General features: G+C 44.0%; 1 protein-coding gene across 1 annotated transcript; it reads left to right on the top strand.

Annotated features, from left to right (window-relative positions):
• Positions 1–4961: 4961 nt before the first annotated feature.
• Positions 4962–20632, top strand: SEC61A1 (SEC61 translocon subunit alpha 1). Its single transcript, XM_037803152.1, has 12 exons — positions 4962–5118; positions 5377–5444; positions 8262–8327; positions 8418–8496; positions 9490–9621; positions 11473–11582; positions 11889–12042; positions 14272–14432; positions 15786–15983; positions 16274–16465; positions 16841–16917; positions 18516–20632. The coding sequence occupies exons 1-12, from the start codon at positions 5112–5114 to the stop codon at positions 18700–18702; spliced, it is 1431 nt and encodes a 476-aa protein (XP_037659080.1). The 5' UTR covers positions 4962–5111; the 3' UTR covers positions 18703–20632.
• The last annotated feature ends 365 nt before the right edge of the window (positions 20633–20997 follow it).

The following is a 20997-nucleotide window of genomic DNA, read 5'->3' as shown; positions in this document are numbered from 1 at the left end:
TCTACAGTCAGTTTGTTCAAACACCACAATTACACGGAACTTTGAACAGGAAGTGAGATACAGTAGGTTAGTATAGGTTAGAGTGAAATAGTGACACATCCCAAAGTAATTTGGGCAGAGAATAAAAAATATATTTACAGCCTACCCCCCACCCCCCACCCCAAGGAGCTAGGGGAAGGTGCAGAAGTGTTGGTCTTCCTCACCTGGACTGGTGTTGATGTTGTCACAAACATTGGGACTGGCTGTTTGATATGCCGAGCCCTCGATCATGGGACTTGCCCTTATGAAGCTGCAAAGGAGAGGCTAAACTTACATATAATTGTGCCTAAGAGTCTCCCCCTGAGTACCTCTTTGTTGCTCAGATGTGGCCCTCTCTCTCTAACTGAGCCACCTCAGCAGGTGAACTCAATGCCCTCCCCACTATGTGGGACCCAACTCCCAGGGGTGTAAATCTCCTGGCAACGCAAGATATGACTCCCGGGGATGAATCTGGACCCAGCATCGTGGGATTGAGAATATCTTCTTGACCAAAAGGGGGATGCAAAATGAGATGAAATAGTTTCAGTGGCTGAGAGATTTCAAATGGAGTCGAGAGGTCACTCTGGTGGACATTCTTATGCACTATATAGATAACACCTCTTAGGTTTTAATGTATTGGAATAGCTACAAGTAAATACCTGAAACTATCAGACTCCAACCCAGTAGTCTGAACTCCTGAAGACGATTGTATAACAATGTAGCTTACAAGGGGTGACAGTGTGATTGTAAAAACCTTGTGGATCACACTCCCTTTGTCTAGTGTATGGATGGATGAGTGGAAAAATGGGGACAAAAACTAAATGAAAAATAGGGTGGGATGGGGGGATGATTTGGGTGTTCTTTTTTACTTTTATTTTTTATTCTTATTCTGATTCTTTCTGATGTAAGGAAAATGTTCAGAAATAGATTGGGGTGAGGAATGCGTAACTATATGATCATACTGTGAACAGTTGATTCTATACCATGGATGACTGAATGGTTTGTGAATATACTTCAATAAAACTGAATTTAAAAATAATAACAATAATAATCACCATGAGGGCACAATAATTTTCTGCCAATCCGGCCTAAAACTCATAAACTCAATTTCATCAGGAAGAACCTCTGGAAAAAAACATTATTTGAGGAATATTCGTTAAAAGATGGTTCAGCAATCTTCTTGACCAAAAGGGGGATGTGAAAGGAAATGAAATAAGCTTCAGTGGCAGAGAGATTCCAAAAGGAGCCGAGAGGTCACTCTGGTGGGCACTCTTATGCACACTTTAGACAACCCTTTTTAGGTTCTAAAGAATTGGGGTAGCTGGTGGTGGATACCTGAAACTATCAAACTACAACCCAGAACCCATGAATCTCGAAGACAGTTGTATAAAAATGTAGCTTATGAGGGGTGACAATGGGATTGGGAAAGCCATAAGGACCACACTCCACTTTGTCTAGTTTATGGATGGATGAGTAGAAAAATAGGAGAAGGAAACAAACAGACAAAGGTACCCAGTGTTCTTTTTTACTTCAATTGCTCTTTTTCACTCTAATTATTATTCTTGTTATTTTTGTGTGTGCGCTAATGAAGGTGTCAGGGATTGATTTGGGTGATGAATGTACCACTATGTAATGGTACTGTAAACAATCAAAAGTACGATTTGTTTTGTATGACTGCGTGGTATGTGAATATATCTCAATAAAATGAAGATTAAAAAAAAAAAAAAAAAAAAGATGGTTCAGCAGTTTTCTAAAATGTCCATGAAGGAAATAATTGACATATATTCAGATGAAAGAGAATAAATATACCTGAAAAAGAAAAAAAAAAATGTTTTGAAGTGGATTACCACTCCGTTTCACAATTTCTATTAGTGACTACCCAAAGCTTACAAATATTTCCTAACTTTGTTTGCAGCTCTCACCCTTCAATCTGTCCATCAGAATTCAATTTTCATTACTTAATTTGCATTTCTTTCTGATATTTGATGTGTGGTAATAAATATAGTTTATTGAGAAAAAATTATAAGAGATTTACTTGACTTAGATCTTATATCACTTTATACAAAATTAATAAATTTGATAATTTAGTGCCAAATTAAAGCACCCAAAATTTTTCTAAACTTTTGCCTGAAACTCCAGACTTCTCTCTAGCATTACACTGGCACTTTTTGTACAAGATCCAATGACATTTTAATGGAAATATTTCTCAGTGAAATGTAATTTTTTTGCCATCATCAAGTTCAATGCATTATATCAAATATTCTTCCTAGCTCAATAATATCAACAAAAATCATTACTTCCAAAATGTTGAAATTGAATCCAATTATTAAAACTTTTGTGAACCAACTGAAGCTTCTTTGATTAGATTTTACTGCCTCGATTTACATGTTTTCCCAAAGTTGTTCCCTCATTTAGGTACCTCTATGATTTGTAACATGGATCCATAGTAAAATGATGTCCATATCAATATTATTTTCTTGAAGTCCTATTAGTATTTGAGTAAAAACTCTCAAATATATTTAATTATACAATGGATACTGTAAAAATCTGGCAGTACCTTACAAATTGTTTTGACTACTATATCCTTACTCTGGTCACATTTTGAGAGATTAAATTTTCAAACGTTAAATGTACAAAACTGTTTACATTCTTTAAAAATTTTTCTTCAGTGATGATCACAAATTTTCCTCAAACTACAAGTTTTTACAGCATTCTGTTGAAAAATACATGTTTAACACTTTGATCTTTTAAAAATAAAACTTTTGAGCACTATTTGCACCCAACATTTCTGTCACTTGCAATAGGTCATTCAAATTTTTGATTAAAAAAATCATTTTATTTTTCAGTCCAGAAGCACAGATTTTATTTAGTAAAACTTATTTTATAAAATAAAAGTTTCATTTTGTGCTTACTCTTGCACAATATCAGAAGTAGTTCCCCTCTGGGATTATTATAATTTCTTCTTTGTTCTTCTGATTTAAGATTCAGGTTTATTGTATTTAAGGGTATTAACTTTGTCCAAATTTTTGTCATCTCCTCAATTCTAGGTATGTTTTTAATATCTTATAAATTCTTAGATGAATATGAGAACACTGTATGCCTACTGCTCGCAAAATAACTACAATGTGCTAACAATAATATCATTTTAAGCTAGTGATTCTCCTAACACAATGGGTGTTAAGACGTGCAATTTGGCCACAGTCCCTTCAGGCAGTCCCTTCAGGGACAGGTTACAAACTCTACCATGATTCTCAGATGTGGCCCCAACAAGAGGTTGGCTATCAATGGTAATAACATCCTACTATTATTAGCAAAAACCACTGGCTTTATAATAAAATTTATCTTATTAATTTTTCCATTATTGCAATTACGATACTACTTATCACGTAAATATTTCAATATTTTAACACATCAGTATGGAACAGGGTGCATGTTGGCTAAATATCAGCTCTGGTCTGTCTTGTCTGCTGAATTTAGTCCAGTTTTAGCTTCTGGTCAAAACCCCAGAAGAGATTGTCAATGGGTTCTGGAACTGAGGGTGGGGTTGCATTTCAGAAGCAGCTCAAGATGAGTAACTAGCCTATGCCTCCTTTTTGTGTGGGGAATGTTTTCCAAGGCATGTCACACCTGGGCCACTTCACTGACTCATGTTATCTACCTGCCCCCTTTAGTCATTTTCATTTTACACCCCGGGTTAGGCTTCCAAAAAGGACTTCCTGTCCTCCCAGAATTCCTAAAGCAAAGATTTACAAAACCTGCTACCCGCCAGAAATGGGAAGGAGCAGAAAAATATAAACAGGCACACCTAAACTAATATTGCAAAAAAGCATCCTGCCGTATCTGCAGGTACAAGTTCTACCTGTCTTGGTCAAAACTGAGCTGCAGGAAACCCCTAAGTCCACAGCCAGCCATGCCCACCTACTCATCCTCTAAATTCACCTATCATGAAGTCTGTATTTCTCTTAGATCACTTATTACATTTAACCGTTTGATTACAGATGCTTCGAAGATAAATTCCAAACTCCCAAACTAGCATTCCTTGCTCCACCCAGTGACCCCCACGAATATTAACTCTTATTGTTCCCCTTTACTCCGCCTTTGTTTCAGCGAAACAGGGCTTCCTTCTTCATAGACCTGGAACTGTCACACCGCCATGCCTTGCTCGCTACCGTTTCCTCAACCTGGAGTACCCCCCCTCCTCCATATCTTCTCGTCAGGATCCGTTCAAGGTTTGACACAAAAGCTGCTCCTCCAGGAAGCTTTCCTGGATCCCCTAGCGGGCCAGACCATTTTCTACGGGGCCTCGGCTCCTCCTCCGACCGTCTGCTCTTCGGGAACTCGTCCTATTCGTCCTCAGCGGGGATACGGCAGGAATCATGTCCGGGTCCCCAAAACTTGAACCGGCCTCCGGGTTTGCCGAATGACTTAACAAACAAGAGTGTTCAGACGACCCCACCAGCCTGTGCCCGGTTCAACAGATAATGACCGAGCACCGACCACCGGCCGGTCGGCGCTGGGAACCCAGGAGCGAACATGCCTGACGAAGCCCCTGCTCAAGAGAGCTCACAATCTAGCGAGGGCGTAGACCAAACACACAATTCGCTAACTTCAAAGAGTTGTAACCTGGAACTCCGCCGCGCTCGCATACGTGCGAGCGCACACAGCAGCTCGCATTTGCCTCAGTTTCTCCACCATCTATGTACCGCACCTCTCCCGGGCCACGCTCTACGCCTCGGCAAGTCTGCGCAGCCGCATATTCCCAGTCCCGACTTGCCCTGCTCTCCGCCCCGCCCGGAACGCACCGTCTTCCCGAGAGGCCCCGAGTGCCGCGCTGCGTGCCGGGAGTTGTAGTCTCGGAGGACGCGGCGCGGGCGCTGCGACCGGCCGGCGGCGCGTGGCAGGAAGCGGAAGCGGCCTGCGTCCCGCCTCCGGCTCCGCCTCGCGCCGCGCCGCGCCGCTTTCCGTGGGGCTAGCACTGACGTGTCTCTCAGTGGAGGGTGCGTGCTCCGACGCGGGCTGGGTCGCGGGCAGCATCGCCTCACTGGGAGCGGAGCGGAGTTGAAGCGGGACCTGGAGCCCAAGCAACCGCCGCCATGGCGAGTGAGTCCCTCAAGGGCAGCCCCGGCGCCTCCCGGACGATCACAACCACTTTCCCCTCACTCTCCGGTTGGGCACCCATCGGCCAGGCCTGCCCGGGTCCCCACAGACCGAAGCTCGCGCCTCCCTGGCCTTCCTCCAGGGTCTCCGCGCGCCCCCACGACCGTCTAGCTCCCCTGCTTTAACTCTTCGTGGGCTTCGCCGGGGAGCGCGGGGAAGGTTTCACTTTGCACTAACTCGTTCTTGTTTCTCTCCTCAAAGTCAAATTTCTGGAAGTCATCAAGCCCTTCTGTGTCATCCTCCCGGAAATTCAGAAGCCAGAGAGGAAGGTAAGTTCCCCAAGTCGTCCTCAAAGAAGGTTTCGCGAAAGTGTGTTGGCGCTTGAAGTTTACAGTGCAATAAAAAATGGCTTCAACAGGCCAAATGTCACTCTCTATCATTTCTCTTTCCTTTGGAGTGTAGTCGTGTATGTTATGATGATCCTGGACTTTGTAAAAGGATGACCTGGTTGTTTGGAAATTTCCACCGGAATCACCGTGCTTTGGTGTCTTTTGTGGGTGTTGCTCTAGTGAACAAAGCCTTGGGTTTGCGCTCTTAAATATGGATCCTGGCCGTGGGTGAATAAAGCCTCAAAGGCCTCAGTTAGGCTACCCAGATTGAGTTACGGCTCCTTCTTCACCCGCAACTGGAGTAGATCATGGGTGGATTTTTCCTAGGAGGTGCTCTTGGTATCCAGCTGCTAAAAGGAATTAGGAGCAGCCACTTTATTCTGTACAGATGAGCTTGTACCTTTTATGTAGGGTGTCGTGTTACTGAGAATAAAGGCATATTATGAAGTATGCTGCTTTTTATAGCAGGTGCATGGAAATGTGGATAGATAGAAACGTAGAGCAACGTTGAATCGTTATCAGAATTAACACTGCTGCACAGTTGCAACCCAAGACAGGGAATGTTGCCAAATAAAAGTAAGCTATCCTACAGTGAGGGAAAGTTTCATTAGGTTTGTGAGTTAAAAAAACAAGTAGTAAACTACTTTTGTCTCGTCACATTCTTTTCAGAGTATTGTGAATGCAGCCACGTGTTTATGTGTGTTTGACATCAATGTGAAGACTTGGGTTCTTGGAGTCTACTTTAATTTGAAGTTGTTTCATATGAGTGCCCCACATAGGTGCTGCCTTAGACACGCTGATTTCCCTGATGATTTGCAAAGCTCTCCACCCCCAAAATAGTGGAAAGGGTGTGGGCTCTGGAGCCAGGCAAACCTGCGTTCCACCCTTCACACAGCCTCTTCCTAGCTCACCCTTCACACAACCTCTTCCTAGCTATGTGGCATTGGGCTTCTAACTAGACTTGGTAGATGCAGCACTGAAAATATGTAGACATGGTAGATGCAGCACTGAAAATATGTGCAGTGGCTCAGAAGGGGTTAACTCTGGAAGATGCAATGTCTGGTGGTTTTGAAGGAAGAATAAAAGTTTTCTGGAGGGGATGTAAAGAAAATTTAGGCAAAAGGAATACATAGTGTGTAAAAGCAAAGACAGGACTGTAGTATGTTTGGAGGGGAAGGAGGGGGCAAGTTATAGGCAGTTCACTATCGATAGAATATAAAGGGTAGGTCCAGAGAAGCAATGGGAAATAAATTAAAAGGGCCAGACAGGTTATAAAATCACTTTGTCAGTAAGGCAGAAGACAAGTGTGGTTTTGAGGCTATTGCAGTACACAGAGGACTAAGGTAATGGTGTAGGAGACAAGGATAGATTTAAGGGGTAGACTCGATGGGACTCGGATAGAGCTTTTGAAGTTTTGATATTGAATTTAGTCTTATCCAGGAGAGGAGACCAAATCAATAAAAAAATCTTATATTATCCACTCCTTTTTTCTCCACAAAGAATAATTTCAGTACTAGCTTGTTATGTTACTAGTCAGTCTGAAATGTGTCACCTTGCCTGGCCTACTTCTAATTTCTTGTTGTAGTGGGATGATGGGGGGAAGGGGACCAGTCTCAAGAGGAAGAAGAAGAGGTCTGTAGATTCACACCAATTTCGTAGAGAGTATCTAAACCTGGAACTGACGCCACCTTTGTGTGGTTGTGTTGTTGCGACCTGACTAAAGGGCATCAGATATCTAAATGACAGAGGTCCGCAACTTCTTTGCTGAGCTGAGAGCCCAAACACTCATCTAGTGTTCTTGTGGACATCTCTTCTACTCCAATTATAGAGTATTTTTAGAGGAAACCGTTTTGTTCGATTAATGCTGTCAGTTGCTCACAAGTTATTTGCAAGTCAAAATCGTTAGTCCGCACAATAATTGATGTGTTTTTGAAACCCTTTAATGTTTTTCTTGTAGTGTAGGCAGCAGGTAGTTGTTTTCAGAGGCAGGAGACCGAGAATTCCCTCTCTACTTAGTGGCAGAGAGGTCTTGGGTGTTGGGTCTAAATTTTTCTAATGATGCTTCCTAGTCATCTATAAAATAATACTTTATAATAGTCACTTGTCCTCCTTACTTAGGAGACATAAAAATGCTTCAAGCATATGTTGAATAGTGAGTCAGTTAAACATGCAACTCTCCCAGACCATGCCCCCCCCCCCTTTTGTTTATGGCATTATTTTACCCTTATTTCATAGATAATACAATCCTTGGTCCAGATTGAATGATCACAGATTCCAAATTAGTTGACACCAGAATAACAAGATTATATTCGTCACAAAACTCTTTCAAATGAAAAATGATTGCTCAAGTGATATAAGGGCTGGTCTGTTCTCCAAATCACTTTCTGTTATAACAGAAACTTTCTGTTAAACTTTCTGTTTATTCTTGGGTCTGATAATAAACTGTTAATGCCAGTGGTTGAGGGCACAGCCTTTGGACTCAAACTCACTTCAGCTGTGGGATTTGGGACAAAGTTTTCAGCATTTGTAAGACTCAGAAATTGTCATTGAAAAATAAAGATGATAATCCAGGGTCGGGTGAGGATTAAACGGGATGATGCATATGAAGACCTTTGCAATACCTGGCACTCAGGTTTGGTTTGGGGCGTTCAAGGCTTCTCTTGTGAACAGAGAAAGGGATGTGATTTTAGTCCATTTTTTATTCATTTGCTTATGAAAGTAACTTAACTTACTTTAATTCATTCCCTTCTATTATAGATTCAGTTTAAGGAGAAAGTGCTATGGACAGCTATCACCCTTTTTATCTTCTTAGTATGCTGCCAGGTAAACACAGGGGTAATATTCTACTCGGGATGGGTGGTGAGCATGGGGTAGAAACAAGTGTGCCAACTGCTGTTCTCTGCTTGTTTCTAGATCCCCCTTTTTGGTATCATGTCTTCAGACTCAGCTGACCCTTTCTATTGGATGAGAGTGATTCTAGCCTCGAACAGAGGTAGGACTCTGGCTCTCTGTGCCTTTTCTGTGTGCGGCGTGGGCTCAACTGGCCTAATTTAGTTAAATTAAAAGCTTTGCCTCTACGCAGAGTTCAGAGAGCGTTTGTGAAGAATGCTGTTTGGAAAACAGTGGAGAACCTTGGTGTGCTGTGCCGAATTATCATATTAAGTGATGAATTCAGTACCGAGGCATACTTTCATGTTTGGAATTGTGTTTGAATGCAGTGTAAAACCTATAACAAGATAAATCTACATCATAGAGAATAAAAAAGCAGGAAAACTACAATGCTTTTTGAACACAGCAAATGATGGCATTTCTACTTGTCTTTTCCGTGCTTTGATAGCATTCTTTAGAATATGTAATTTGTTTCTTAGCTTCATCTTTGTCCCTATCTATAGACTATGCGTATGTGTCAAAAAAAAAAATACAGGACACTGTTTTGTATACTCTTAACCAGTTACCTGTTGGAGGATTTGGAATATGTGTAATGTTGATATTGTATTTGACTAACTCATTTAAAAATATTGTTCAAATTAAGTTCGAAATCAGCTGGAAGTATTGCTCATTTTAGCATAGTAGAAGTAGTGGTTTATTCACAACGAGATAAAATTGTACAGGTCCCCATTCCAGATTCTTGGAATTATTTGAGTGTTACCCGTTTTTATTAACTGATGAAGAGCTGAACCTTTCTTATCTCTGTAAAACCAAAATGAATCTGTTCTAGTGAATGTAATGCAGCAGTCTGTTCAGACACCATATGACTTCCCAAAGAAAAGAAAACATTGCCGGGCAGGCTGACCAGAATGAATTGTGAATTATACTCTAATCGTTGATATTTGGGGGTTATTCCCTATATTGAATGGTGCTGCCAAACTAAAACACTGGATTTGTATAAGGGGCACCCAGTCGCATTCTGCTCATTCATTCTCCTGATAGTATTTGGCTTTTCCAAGCTCACAGTGGCTGTATTTTGCCTCCCCCTTTCCTCCAGGCACACTGATGGAGCTGGGTATCTCTCCGATTGTCACCTCCGGCCTTATCATGCAGCTCTTGGCTGGCGCAAAAATAATCGAAGTTGGTGATACCCCAAAAGACCGTGCTCTCTTCAACGGAGCCCAGAAGTGTAAGTGAGATGGTGAATAAACTTCAGACATCTATATTTAAGAATTTGAATTTGCTGTAAAATTTGGGAAGCTAAAACAGCTTTTCTTTGCATGATGTGGCTTCCATGTCTTGCCAACCATCTAGGTGCTTTGTGGCCTGTATTATTGCAAGAAAGCAAAGGGGCAGGGCACTTGGGATGGGCTGGGGAAGGCAGGGTAAGAGTGTTGAGCATGCCCCAGGGGCTGGAGGTCTGCCCTCAGCTCTCCTTGGCACTGGCTCAGGACTTTGGACAGGGCAGTCCACTGCCCTGAGCCTCACTTTCCTTACCATTTAATAGGAGATAATAACTGGTTCCCATCTGTTGCAAGAATTAGATTAAATAATGTGTGTAAAACATCTGTTAGTGCCTGGCATGCAGGAGTTTGGGGCAAGTGTTTTTCCTTCTGGGAATTTAAAAGGATTTAACTTAGGGTAAAAGCTGAGCCTCTCATTTCAGCTCTCCTGTTTTCTAGCTCTGTGACTTGGGGTAAGTTAGATGACAGCTCTTGAGTCTCAGTTTCTTCATCTGTAACATGGGGATAATATATGCCTCATAGCAAACAATAAGTGCTAGTAACCATACCTACTCATGAACCTAACCCTGTTGTGTCTTGCTATTAACTGAAATGTATTAACTAGAAATTAACATTTATCGTTTCCTGCCTAGCATATGTTCTTCCACAGCTGTGTATTTTACACATCTTAAGTTAGTAGGTTAAATAATTGCGTGAGCAAATATGTAAACTTGTCAGTTTCAGATTCAAATCAGGATATTAAAATATATACATATGTTATTTTTTAAATGCATAAATCATCAGTTTCTCTTTGGTCTTCACAAATTTTTGAACATTTCTGCCTTATGAGTCCAGTGTTAATGAGCACTTTTTAAAAAGTCAAATAGGAACTACTTTTGGATACTTTGGAGTAATTTTTTTTTTCTTTTTTAGCAGTTTTATTGAGAGATGTTCACGTATCATACAGTCCATCCGAAGCGTACAATCAGTGGTTCACAATATCCTCACATAGTTGTGCATTCTAAAATTTTTACTTTACTTGACAGACTAAGTAGGGAAGCTGAAATTAAAGGCACAAACCCATGCTTTGAGATCCACGATGTATTGGGGAAGCTATGAAAGTGTGGAAACTTCATTGTACCTAACAATGAAGTGTAATGAGATACAATAATGAGATAAATGTTGTAGAGACAGTCTACAAAGGGGAAAGTTTCTGTTAGACCAAAATAGTATGGTAGCATTGGAAATGTGAATAGCAACTAAATTGATGACATTGTGGGGTTTTTCCCCCCGCTTAAAAAACACATTGAATAGGAACTTGGGAAGGAATTACTTTATTCTAAAGTTAATAATCCATATTCTGGACTCAGACCTGGATGGTGAACCTATAGAGGGAACCCAGATATGTAGGTCAACTCACAAGCTCTCCAGATCCCAAGTGACCTGATGTTTAATTTAGGTGTTGTAGATTTGGGATATCTCCAGGTTGTGTCCTCTGAATCTTTGCTTGAGGGATTTTGCTTCCTGATTTGTTTTCACATGAACTAGATTTGCCCCATTTCAAGTTTTTCGCTACTCCATTAGTAAAAGAGAACTGAATTTAGGAAAAGGTGAAATTAAAGCAAGCATGCTTTTGCTAAAAGGCATTTGAATTATCATGTGCCAATGATGTGGCTGTTGAGCGTTTCCTTGACAGCTGGAAGTTTTTCACCTTTGTCCACCCCAGTGCCTAGCACTGAGTTAGGTATTCAACCTTGGTTTTATCTACTCCCGTGCAGTGTTCCTCTCTGAGAACATAGTTTTCTTTTGATTTCTAGTATTTGGCATGATCATTACCATTGGCCAGTCTATAGTGTATGTGATGACCGGAATGTATGGGGATCCTTCCGAAATGGGTGCCGGAATCTGCCTACTGATCACCATCCAGGTAATTACTGTGTAACACCTCCCCTTCTGAGTAGCCCTTCACGCTTATACCTTTCAAACACCAAGCCTGAACCACACGTAGAAGGGACCCTTTTTACTGAGAAGAAGCCAAAGGGCCTGTGTCTGCCCTTCTGGATTCCCAGAAGGAAGGCTCCACTAACCGATACCTGTGGGCTGAGAGTGAGTTCTCCCTTAGGCTTGGGGGTTTATAACAGAGAACCTGATTGTTAAGAAGAACCATGTCCATGGTGAACAGTATCACCCAAGTCTGTTTGGGTTTCCTTACTTTTATTTTTAATTTTTACAGCTCTTTGTTGCTGGATTAATTGTCCTGCTTTTGGATGAACTCCTGCAAAAAGGGTACGGGCTGGGCTCTGGAATTTCCCTCTTCATTGCGACGAACATCTGCGAGACCATCGTGTGGAAGGCGTTCAGCCCCACCACCGTCAACACGGGCCGAGGTAAGGGCCCCCACTTCCCTGGTGACCGAAGGCAGTAGAAAAGTTTTGACCTGCGCAGAACAGCAATCTGAAGTTCCCCCAGTCCACAAGAAAAGTACTTCAGTTTGGGGTATATCCCTTATGGTTTTTCTATAAACCTTTTTTTAAATACAGATAGGCTTATCCTCAGGATGATACGTAACTTGAAGCTTTTATATAACAGTGTTTCATGGATATTCACCACACTCTATAGAACACATAATCCTTCCTCATCTTCTTAACATAGTGTGAACCTCCATTGCAAACAGGAAGCAACATTTAACCACTCTTCTTCTGGTGGACATTTAGGTCATTTCTGGATTTTTTTATTTTTTGCTATTACAGACATTGAATATTGAAACCAAACATCCTCGTACATTCACCTTTTCATATTTTTGAAGTTGCTCTCAATAAATAAGTTTCTAAAAATGAAATTACTGAACCAAAGCACTCAGAATCATGCAAGGGGCAGCTTAGAAAGGGAGGCCTGGGCTTGGAGTTCAACCCAGGGTTTGGATCCTGGCTGTGCCAGCTAGTAGCTACTTAACGTGATTTTGGGCAGATTCCTTCAATTGTGAGCCTTGGTTGCCAGCATCAAGTGAGACAAAATAAGTAACACAGAATTACGAGAGGCCTGACTCATAGTGGATGGATATTCTCTTTATATCCGTGCAGGATGCCATGGAAATTTGTTACGGAGAATGGTTTTAATAAAAATTTCTAAGCATACCAGACCACAAGAGCCTTAAGAGTAAAACATATTATCATGTGTTTTACATATTCATCACAAAACGTTACTCAGAAGTGTCACATGACAAATAGATATCCATGCACATTTGGACACTTTTATTTGAGTTGAATGTTAGAAACAGAGTTCCTTGCTCCAGAGACTCTTCACATCTTATTAGTGAGCCCGAAAACAGGTCCCTGGATAAATGAAGGCCATGTGTACCCAACACGTGACCATAAAAAAGAGTATAACTTGAGGTAGGAAATGTCTGGGGAGCCTTAGAGAAGAACTGATGAAAGACCAGCACAGTTCATATGAGGAAGCCACTGAGAGTCAGGACAGCACTCTTTATTTCACAGAAGCCACATCCTGGGTGCTTCAGAAGAGGTGAATGGTAGTGCCACTTACTGTCCTTGTGAAATTCCATCTCTGAGTGGTCCAGGAAGAGCTGTAGGGGGAAGCAGCAGGTGACTGTACCTATCAAGATTGAAGCAGGAGCTCAAACTGATATGAAGAAAATACTGTAACAGGGCAGCACCTTGACATACCTCACACGGTGCCAGTCCCATCACTCCACACCTCCCCAGAGAGGCAGCATTTCTGGAAGAAACAGGAGCCGCCTGACTTCAGTTATGGGATTGTTACATTGCACTGGAACAACGAAGATTTTACATTATACAGCATTCCTGTTTCTTACTTTACCTTTTTTTTTTTTTTTTACCTTAGGTAAATTTCTTGGCAATTTATAAAACATCTAGGCCTTAGTGACACCTCCTGCACCACATTTTCCTCTCACTTACCCCTCTGTTGTCTGACCCTCAGATTGAGTACCTTCCTATCCTCCTTCAATCCCTCAGTAAGTGCTCTCTTCCTGGCTTTATCTTCCCGGCTGTGCTTCTGGCTCTGCCTCCTTTGGCACCATCTCACTGTGGGCCATGGACTCTGGTGTGTGTGTTTGTTTCTCCTCTGCATCAGGGCACCTATGGACCTGCGTGCTTTCTTCCCAGCTTATACCTGTCAGTGTGAGGTTAGGGAGCCTGAGCCCCACAGAGACAGGGGCAACCTCCTCTTCTGAGCCATCAGAATGGAGGCCTGTCCTTCCTGGGATTTTCCAGGGCAGTGGACATGTCAGTTTGAGCTCCTGCTTCAATGTAGGGCTCCTGCCAGCATACCCATAATTGGTGATCGTCATTCCACATGTCTGGTGGCCACTGGTTTATAGATGCCCAACAAATGAGAATGGTTAACTCAGTGCCGTAAAAGTAGAACAGCCCCTTTCTGTGATTTGAAATCTACAGAAAAAATAAAAATGATTTCTGAGAAAAATCCATACTGTTCTATCCCTGTGGTTACAGGACTTGGCACCATGAATTTTGTAACTACCTCTATTTTCCTCTTTTCTTTTGGCCACTAAGAGGCTTAGAGCCAAGTTTGTTTGCTTTTTGTTCCTTTACCAAATGTGTTCCTTCCTCTGCCCCCAGGCATGGAATTTGAAGGTGCCATCATTGCACTGTTCCATCTGCTGGCCACACGCACGGACAAGGTCCGAGCCCTGCGTGAGGCCTTCTACCGCCAGAATCTCCCCAACCTCATGAATCTCATCGCTACCATCTTCGTCTTTGCAGTCGTCATCTACTTTCAGGTGCGTCCAGATCCACCCAGGAGGGATTCTCAGGGTCCAGATTTAAGTATAAGAATCCCTTCATCTGTGCACCTCCCACCCACACCCCCAGGGTGTATTGAAATGCTACAGTGTCCATGTGAGCTGGACAAGTGTGTTCCATTGAGTCGCTGGGACTTCCCTGAACTAAACAAAATTAAGATCCATCTAAATATCATGCTCCTCTGAGTTGGACTTACGCGGAAAATAAGAAAATGTATTTTTAAGTCCTTAGCTCAAAAAGTGAATGGGTTTTAAGGTCTGCATTTTGCACTTCCTGTGTGAAAAAATGAGGAAGCTTTAAGAGAAGCCATGACTCATGGAGGATAGTTAGGATTCCTTCCAGCTCTAAAACCTAATTGCTGTCTTATTTACCTCAAGTTCATAGAATATTTGTAGGAAACATCTTCATCTTGGAAGATACCATTCATTTCCTCTTGCCCCTAAAATTTTCAGTCTGTCACTTGCTTGAGACCTGAACCTCCAGTTGCTTTTCTGTGGTTGGATTTTTTTTGTATTTCTCGACTGCCCACTTTATATTCTGATGTCCACTGAACAGAAGGGAGAGCGGTTGAAAGGGCTGTTCAGGCTTTGCAATAACGTATTTATACCAGCTAAATGCTTTTTCTGAGAACCAAACAAATTGGTCCATTCCTTCCACTGAGATTTCCAGTAATTGCCTGATGAATAACAAGCTAATTCCTCAGAGGCTTGACAAGTATTTTGCAATACTATTATTGAGAATGTATTTTAAATCCTTTATATTCTGAACCCAAGTTTAGGCACTGGGAGTTCACAAAAATAATAAAAAAGAAACTCTTCCCAGTCTCTAAAGGCTTCACAGGGAGAGGTGGTATTCATAGAAAAGTTCAGCTTGTCTATCGATGATGAAAAACATCTAAAAGGACGGTTCCAGGGATGAGAATGACACCATGGTGGCCTTGTCTGGGGGCCACTGTAAAAGCATAGGAAAGTAGAAAGAATAACTTAAAACCACCACCTAGAGATAGACCCGCTGATAGGGTTTTGGTATGTGTCCTTCGGGTTTTCAGTACATAGATGTGGGTATAATGTGGTACATTTTGTTTTTGATACAGATGGGATCTTTCCACCATGTTGTGCTTTAGCACACTTTTCAACCCGGCTTTCTCGGAAGCTTCTGTGTGTACCTCTAGGTGTAGTAGTGAATGAGGAAGGGGCACAAGCTCTCAGACCATTGAACAGTAGGGGCCAGCTCCCTCGTGGCTGGCCTAAGCTTCCCCAGCTGGCCTTTGTCTCTGCAGCAATGCAGGGAAGAGGCAGCAGAAGGGTGTTTGTGTTCTTTTGGCTTCCCAGGGCTTCCGGGTGGACCTGCCAATCAAATCAGCCCGTTACCGAGGCCAGTACAACACCTACCCCATCAAGCTCTTCTACACCTCCAACATTCCCATCATCCTGCAGTCCGCGCTGGTGTCCAATCTCTATGTCATCTCCCAGATGCTGTCAGCTCGCTTCAGTGGAAACCTGCTAGTCAGCCTGCTGGGCACCTGGTCTGTAAGTACGGCTGCTCAGCAATGGAATCCTTTTTGTGGCAGTGGTTTGCCTGGTATGTCTGGCTTATGACCAGATATTTCGCGGAAAGATATTTTCTAATTGTGCCTTTTACAAATTCAGCACGCTAAATTTTCTTTTCTGTAAGAAAGCCGGACTGTGAGTACTTGAGCAAAATGGTATTTTTTAATTTCAGCAAAGTTGTATTCTTTTTCATCCATTTAGAGCTATTCTGTCTTGATGCTAAGGGATACTAAAACAGGATTCACAGGCTTTCTGTTTATTCCTTCCAGGACACTTCTTCCGGGGGTCCAGCCCGTGCTTATCCAGTGGGCGGCCTTTGCTATTACCTGTCGCCTCCAGAGTCATTTGGTTCTGTGCTGGAAGACCCTGTGCACGCAGTCGTGTACATAGTGTTCATGCTGGGCTCCTGCGCCTTCTTCTCCAAAACGTGGATCGAAGTCTCGGGCTCCTCCGCCAAAGATGTGCGTAGAGCTTAAAATTTCTAGAGGGATTTATAATTAAATGGGGAAACAATAGTTCTTAACTTTTTACCGGTAGAAGAAGCAAATAAGTAGTTTGTGAGTGCACACACTCACCATCCCCCTGCACAGGGGAGTTCAGAAGCTTTAAAGGCCTCCCGGCAGAGCCCAACAGGAAACTGGTGGTAGGTCTGGGAATCCGAAGCCAAACCATAAAATGAGACTTTTGCCAGATGATTTCTTTTTAGCACTCTTTTAAAGTTATCTATCTGTATACTCTATGTATTATTAAAGTGCTGGAGAAGAAAAATCTGTAAATGTTTAAATGTTTAATACCACTTGAAATTTAACGTTGTCTTCTTGGCGGGCATCACGCAGGTTGCGAAGCAGCTGAAGGAGCAGCAGATGGTGATGAGAGGCCACCGAGAAACTTCCATGGTCCATGAGCTCAATCGGTGAGTGAGTAGGGCAGGACCCCCAGACTTCAGACGCTACCCCAGCATCAGCTGTGTGGCTTTCTTACCCATCACTCATCCTGAAAGGCCTTCGGGATTTCTGGTCCACTAAATCTCATCCTTGGGTTATGAGACAGAGAAGTTCCCAGTGTTAAATATTTATGAACCTGCTAAGTACTAAGACCCTGGAGATAGAAAGAGGAATGCCTGCCTGCTCTCTCTTCACAGAGGGAGCCACCAGGTAGGGAGGCAGGAATGTGGCCAGATGGTTACAGGGTGGTGTGGTGAGGGTCCCAAGAGACCCAGTCTTGGGGTGCAGTGGACCCTCACTTGTGTTCACGTGGGCAGGGCTCTGAGGGGAGTTCTCCAGGAGGAGCAGCGAGTGTCCTCAGGGGGCTGGAGGCCTGCTCGGGACAGGCCAGTAATGGAGCCTGAGCGTCGGTCCAGCCCAGGGTGGGGGTGAGGTTAGAGACCTCAAGGTGTTGCAAGCTAGGGGAAGGGGCAGGGGCTCATGGACCTTTCAGGAAGGCAGTCCTGGTCAAGGAAATGCACACCAGAGAGAAGAGGAGGCAGCAAAAAGACCTGCTGGGCTGCTTCACTTGTTTGGGCCAGAGGTGCTGGTGGCCAGTTGCTGTAGGGAGGAAAGGATGGGGGTTCAGGGGATAGAGACGCCGTAGGAGCTGGTGAACAGCTGGATGTTGGAAGTGCGGGCGATTCCTCGAGGATGACCCTCGTGTGCTAGCACTGCAGGCTGCACAGGTTTTTCACATATAAGTCAGTTGCCTGTTGATGAGCAGGGTTGGGGTAATAAATATTTTAGCTTTTCAGGCCAATATGGTGTCTGCCACAACTACTCATCTTTCCATTGTCACTTGAAAGCAGCATTGCTGTAAAATTCTACAAAATCTGTGGCAGGCTGGATTTGGCATGCAGGCCACAGCTTGCTGACCCCGCAACTAAAGGAACGAACCATAGGGAAAGTCATTATCACAAATTTAAGATCATTTTCTAGTACCCTAGCAAAGATAACAGGTAGTTTATTTCATTCTCTTACTATTAAGCCTCTGGATTTACAGTGCTGTTCAGTAGAAATTCAGTGTAAGCCACTTAGGTAATTTTAGGTTTTCTAGTAGCCACATTAAAAAAGTAAAAAGAAACAGACACAATTAATTTTAATGTTTTTATGACCCCAAATACCCAAAATTCCATTTCAAATCAATATTAGGAAAATCTTAATGAGATACCTTAACTTTCTTTTGTCAAGTTAAACCTTCAAAATCATGTGTGTTTTACATTTACAGTTCCTAGTCCATCCCTGTGGGGACCCGTCACAGTTTGGTAGCCACCTGTGACTCATGAATGGCCACTTACTGGACAGCACAGCTCCAGTTGAGAACATTAGCCTGTGTAAATAGATGCCATTTCATTGAGATGGTGGGGTGTCCTCTAAAGGGGTTGAGTTGCTCAATCGAAGCTAAGTATGTTGGGACTTACCCCTTACCGTGGCCTGGGCCCAGCCTCGGGCCTGGTTCTGGGGCAAGGCAGGCCGGGTGGGCTGTGCACTGTGTCATGTGCTGACACATCTTTCCTCTCCCCAGGTACATCCCGACAGCGGCAGCCTTCGGCGGGCTCTGCATCGGGGCCCTCTCTGTCCTGGCCGACTTCCTGGGGGCCATCGGGTCTGGAACCGGCATCCTGCTTGCTGTCACAATCATTTACCAGTACTTTGAAATCTTTGTAAAGGAGCAGAGCGAGGTCGGCAGCATGGGGGCCCTTCTATTCTGAACCACATGTCCCCCTGGACCGAGGAGGGGACCTGTGCTCCCAGATTGCCTAGGAAGGGGAGGAAAACGCCGTCCCATAGGAGACCTCTCCTCCGGGAGAGGGCTGCTGTGGCAAATGGACGTTTGTTTAATGTTTTTGAATTTTTTATTCTTTCATTCCACTTTGTAAAATGCTAGAAATTGTCTAATTTGAAATCTTGCTTTTTGTTCTGGCATTGGCAGAAGGAACTGTAGAAGTACTTTTATCCAGCTGCCGGCCAGAAGGGTGAAGATGGTAAATAATTGTTCTCAAATATCCATTTAACTTTTTTTTTTTTTTAACCTTATTTGCACCTTCTCAGTGCTATACGTGGCTGCAGTGGTCTCAGCTTGTTCTCCACAAAGGGAACTTCTTGTTCTGGTTGAAAGCACAAACGTGATTGAAATGCTCGAGTTCCATTTTGGCATCCAGCAGTGCAGTGGAAGTGGATCGTGTGTTTTCTGGTGGCCTGGGAGAACTCGAGTGTCTCCTTCACATTCAGGAGCAGTCATAAGACTGTTCATGAGATTAAATCATTTTCCCTTTTAAAAGTAGTTTTCTTTTAGGACAGAGCTTCTTCCAAAAAGACAGATGGATGGCTTGCCCGGAAGACAGCTATGGGGCCCTCTGTTACTCTTTCTGAATGTGCCTATTTGGGCTCTGAGGTTGTCTCTGTCATTTGTAGATTTCATTAACCTGTGTGTCCCTTGGTGGAGCCACATCTGGATTCATCGGCTTCACAAAATTGGGTCTGGTCGAGCTGAGGTAGTCGTTTGTGTGGGAGAGCCTTAAAGGGAGGTCTGTCTGTCCACTTCACCCCGGCCTCTCTCCTGGTGGGCCACACTCATTCTTCCTCTGCTCTCCTCGAGAACCAGTGGCCTCTCAGTAGGTAACGAGACACAGGAGGGAAGCAACTTAGTGTTCAGTGGCCATTTCCCACCTGTATTTTTACAATTTTTTATTGTGCTTAGGACCAAACACAAATGTAAACGAGAAGGCGCTGCTCTTCTCCTCTTGGCTTCAGCCAACAGTGTCCAGCAGAGGGGAGAGCACAGGCTCAAGAGCGTGGTGAAATCAGGTGCCGAGAGCTTGTTTTCTGGCAAGTTGCTCCAAGGTTTGATTTAAAAAGACTTGAGGTTATTATGTCTAAAGTAAGTTCTGTTTGTGCCTGACAGGCAACCTAGATCTCAGGAATTAGAGCTTTTTCTCAGCCTTTCAGGAGGTCCCCCTTTGAGAAAGAGTCAGATGTTGGTGGGACTGAGGGTGTGCCCACTGGAGAATGCCTCGAGTCTAAGAAGGGGATGCCAAGAGGGGCTGCAGTCATGTGGGGAGAGAAGCTCCCTAGCAGTGGGCCCCCGGCGGCCTTGAAGCTTAGCACGCACAGTTCAGGGCTCTTGGCAGTGGAGGAGGCTGAGTCTGTGCCCCACATCTTGAGTTGGGTGAGGGCGTCCCAGGAGCCCTCCCCAGCAGCACAGCAGGAAGCCCAGGGAGGAGAAGCAATTTGTCCAAAGCCACCAGCACTCAGCTACAGCACCAGGACAGCCCCACGTCTCTCGACCCACAGTCGGGGCTCACCACCCCATCACACGAGGCCTTGTCTAGACCCAGTCCTGCGCTGAGGGAGGCTCTGAGACCCTGGCGCCCTCCCCACCCACAGTTATCCCGCCATCTGCTCTGCCTCCCTTGGCAGCAGTAACCAAGCCATGGCTGGTGCTGGGGGTGCTGGCCTCATGGAGGCAGCCCCCAGTCCTCCCTACAGCCTGCTCGCTGGGCCTTGCGTGACTCACACTCTGCGGTCCACAATCAGGGTGGGTGGGGCTGCTCTGGCTCCCAGGGGACTGTCACTGTGGATGCCAAGATGGCATAACTGAGTTAAGATGAATAAATGACAAATAAAGCCAACTTTTTATGAGCCACCTGGTCACGTTTTCTTGGTTTTAAATTCCATGTTACTCTCAAAAAGGCTAATGAGAGAACGCCTGAGTGCACCTAAGGTCTCCCCGGGGATAAAAGCTCCTCAGAAAGGCAGGAAGCCCAGGTGATTGTGTGGGGTCTCTTGCTGGGCAAACACCCCTGGAGCCGGGGCCAGATATGTGGGCTGCCCTGAGCCCCTTCCAGAATGCGGGAATGTGGCCTGCAGTTGCCTCAGGCTGAGTGCAGCCCACTTGTCGTCCCTCCCAGAGGAGCTCTTCCTCAGGCCCATGCATCCCAGCCGAGGGGCTCTGCACCCACAGACCGAGCACAGATCTGCTCACTGGGAAAACCTTAAGGCTGGCA

The sequence above is a fragment of the Choloepus didactylus genome, chromosome 1 (genome assembly GCF_015220235.1).
Source record: "Choloepus didactylus isolate mChoDid1 chromosome 1, mChoDid1.pri, whole genome shotgun sequence".
NCBI classification, from domain to species: Eukaryota; Metazoa; Chordata; class Mammalia; order Pilosa; family Megalonychidae; genus Choloepus; species Choloepus didactylus.
This window is presented reverse-complemented; position numbering and strand designations above follow the sequence as displayed.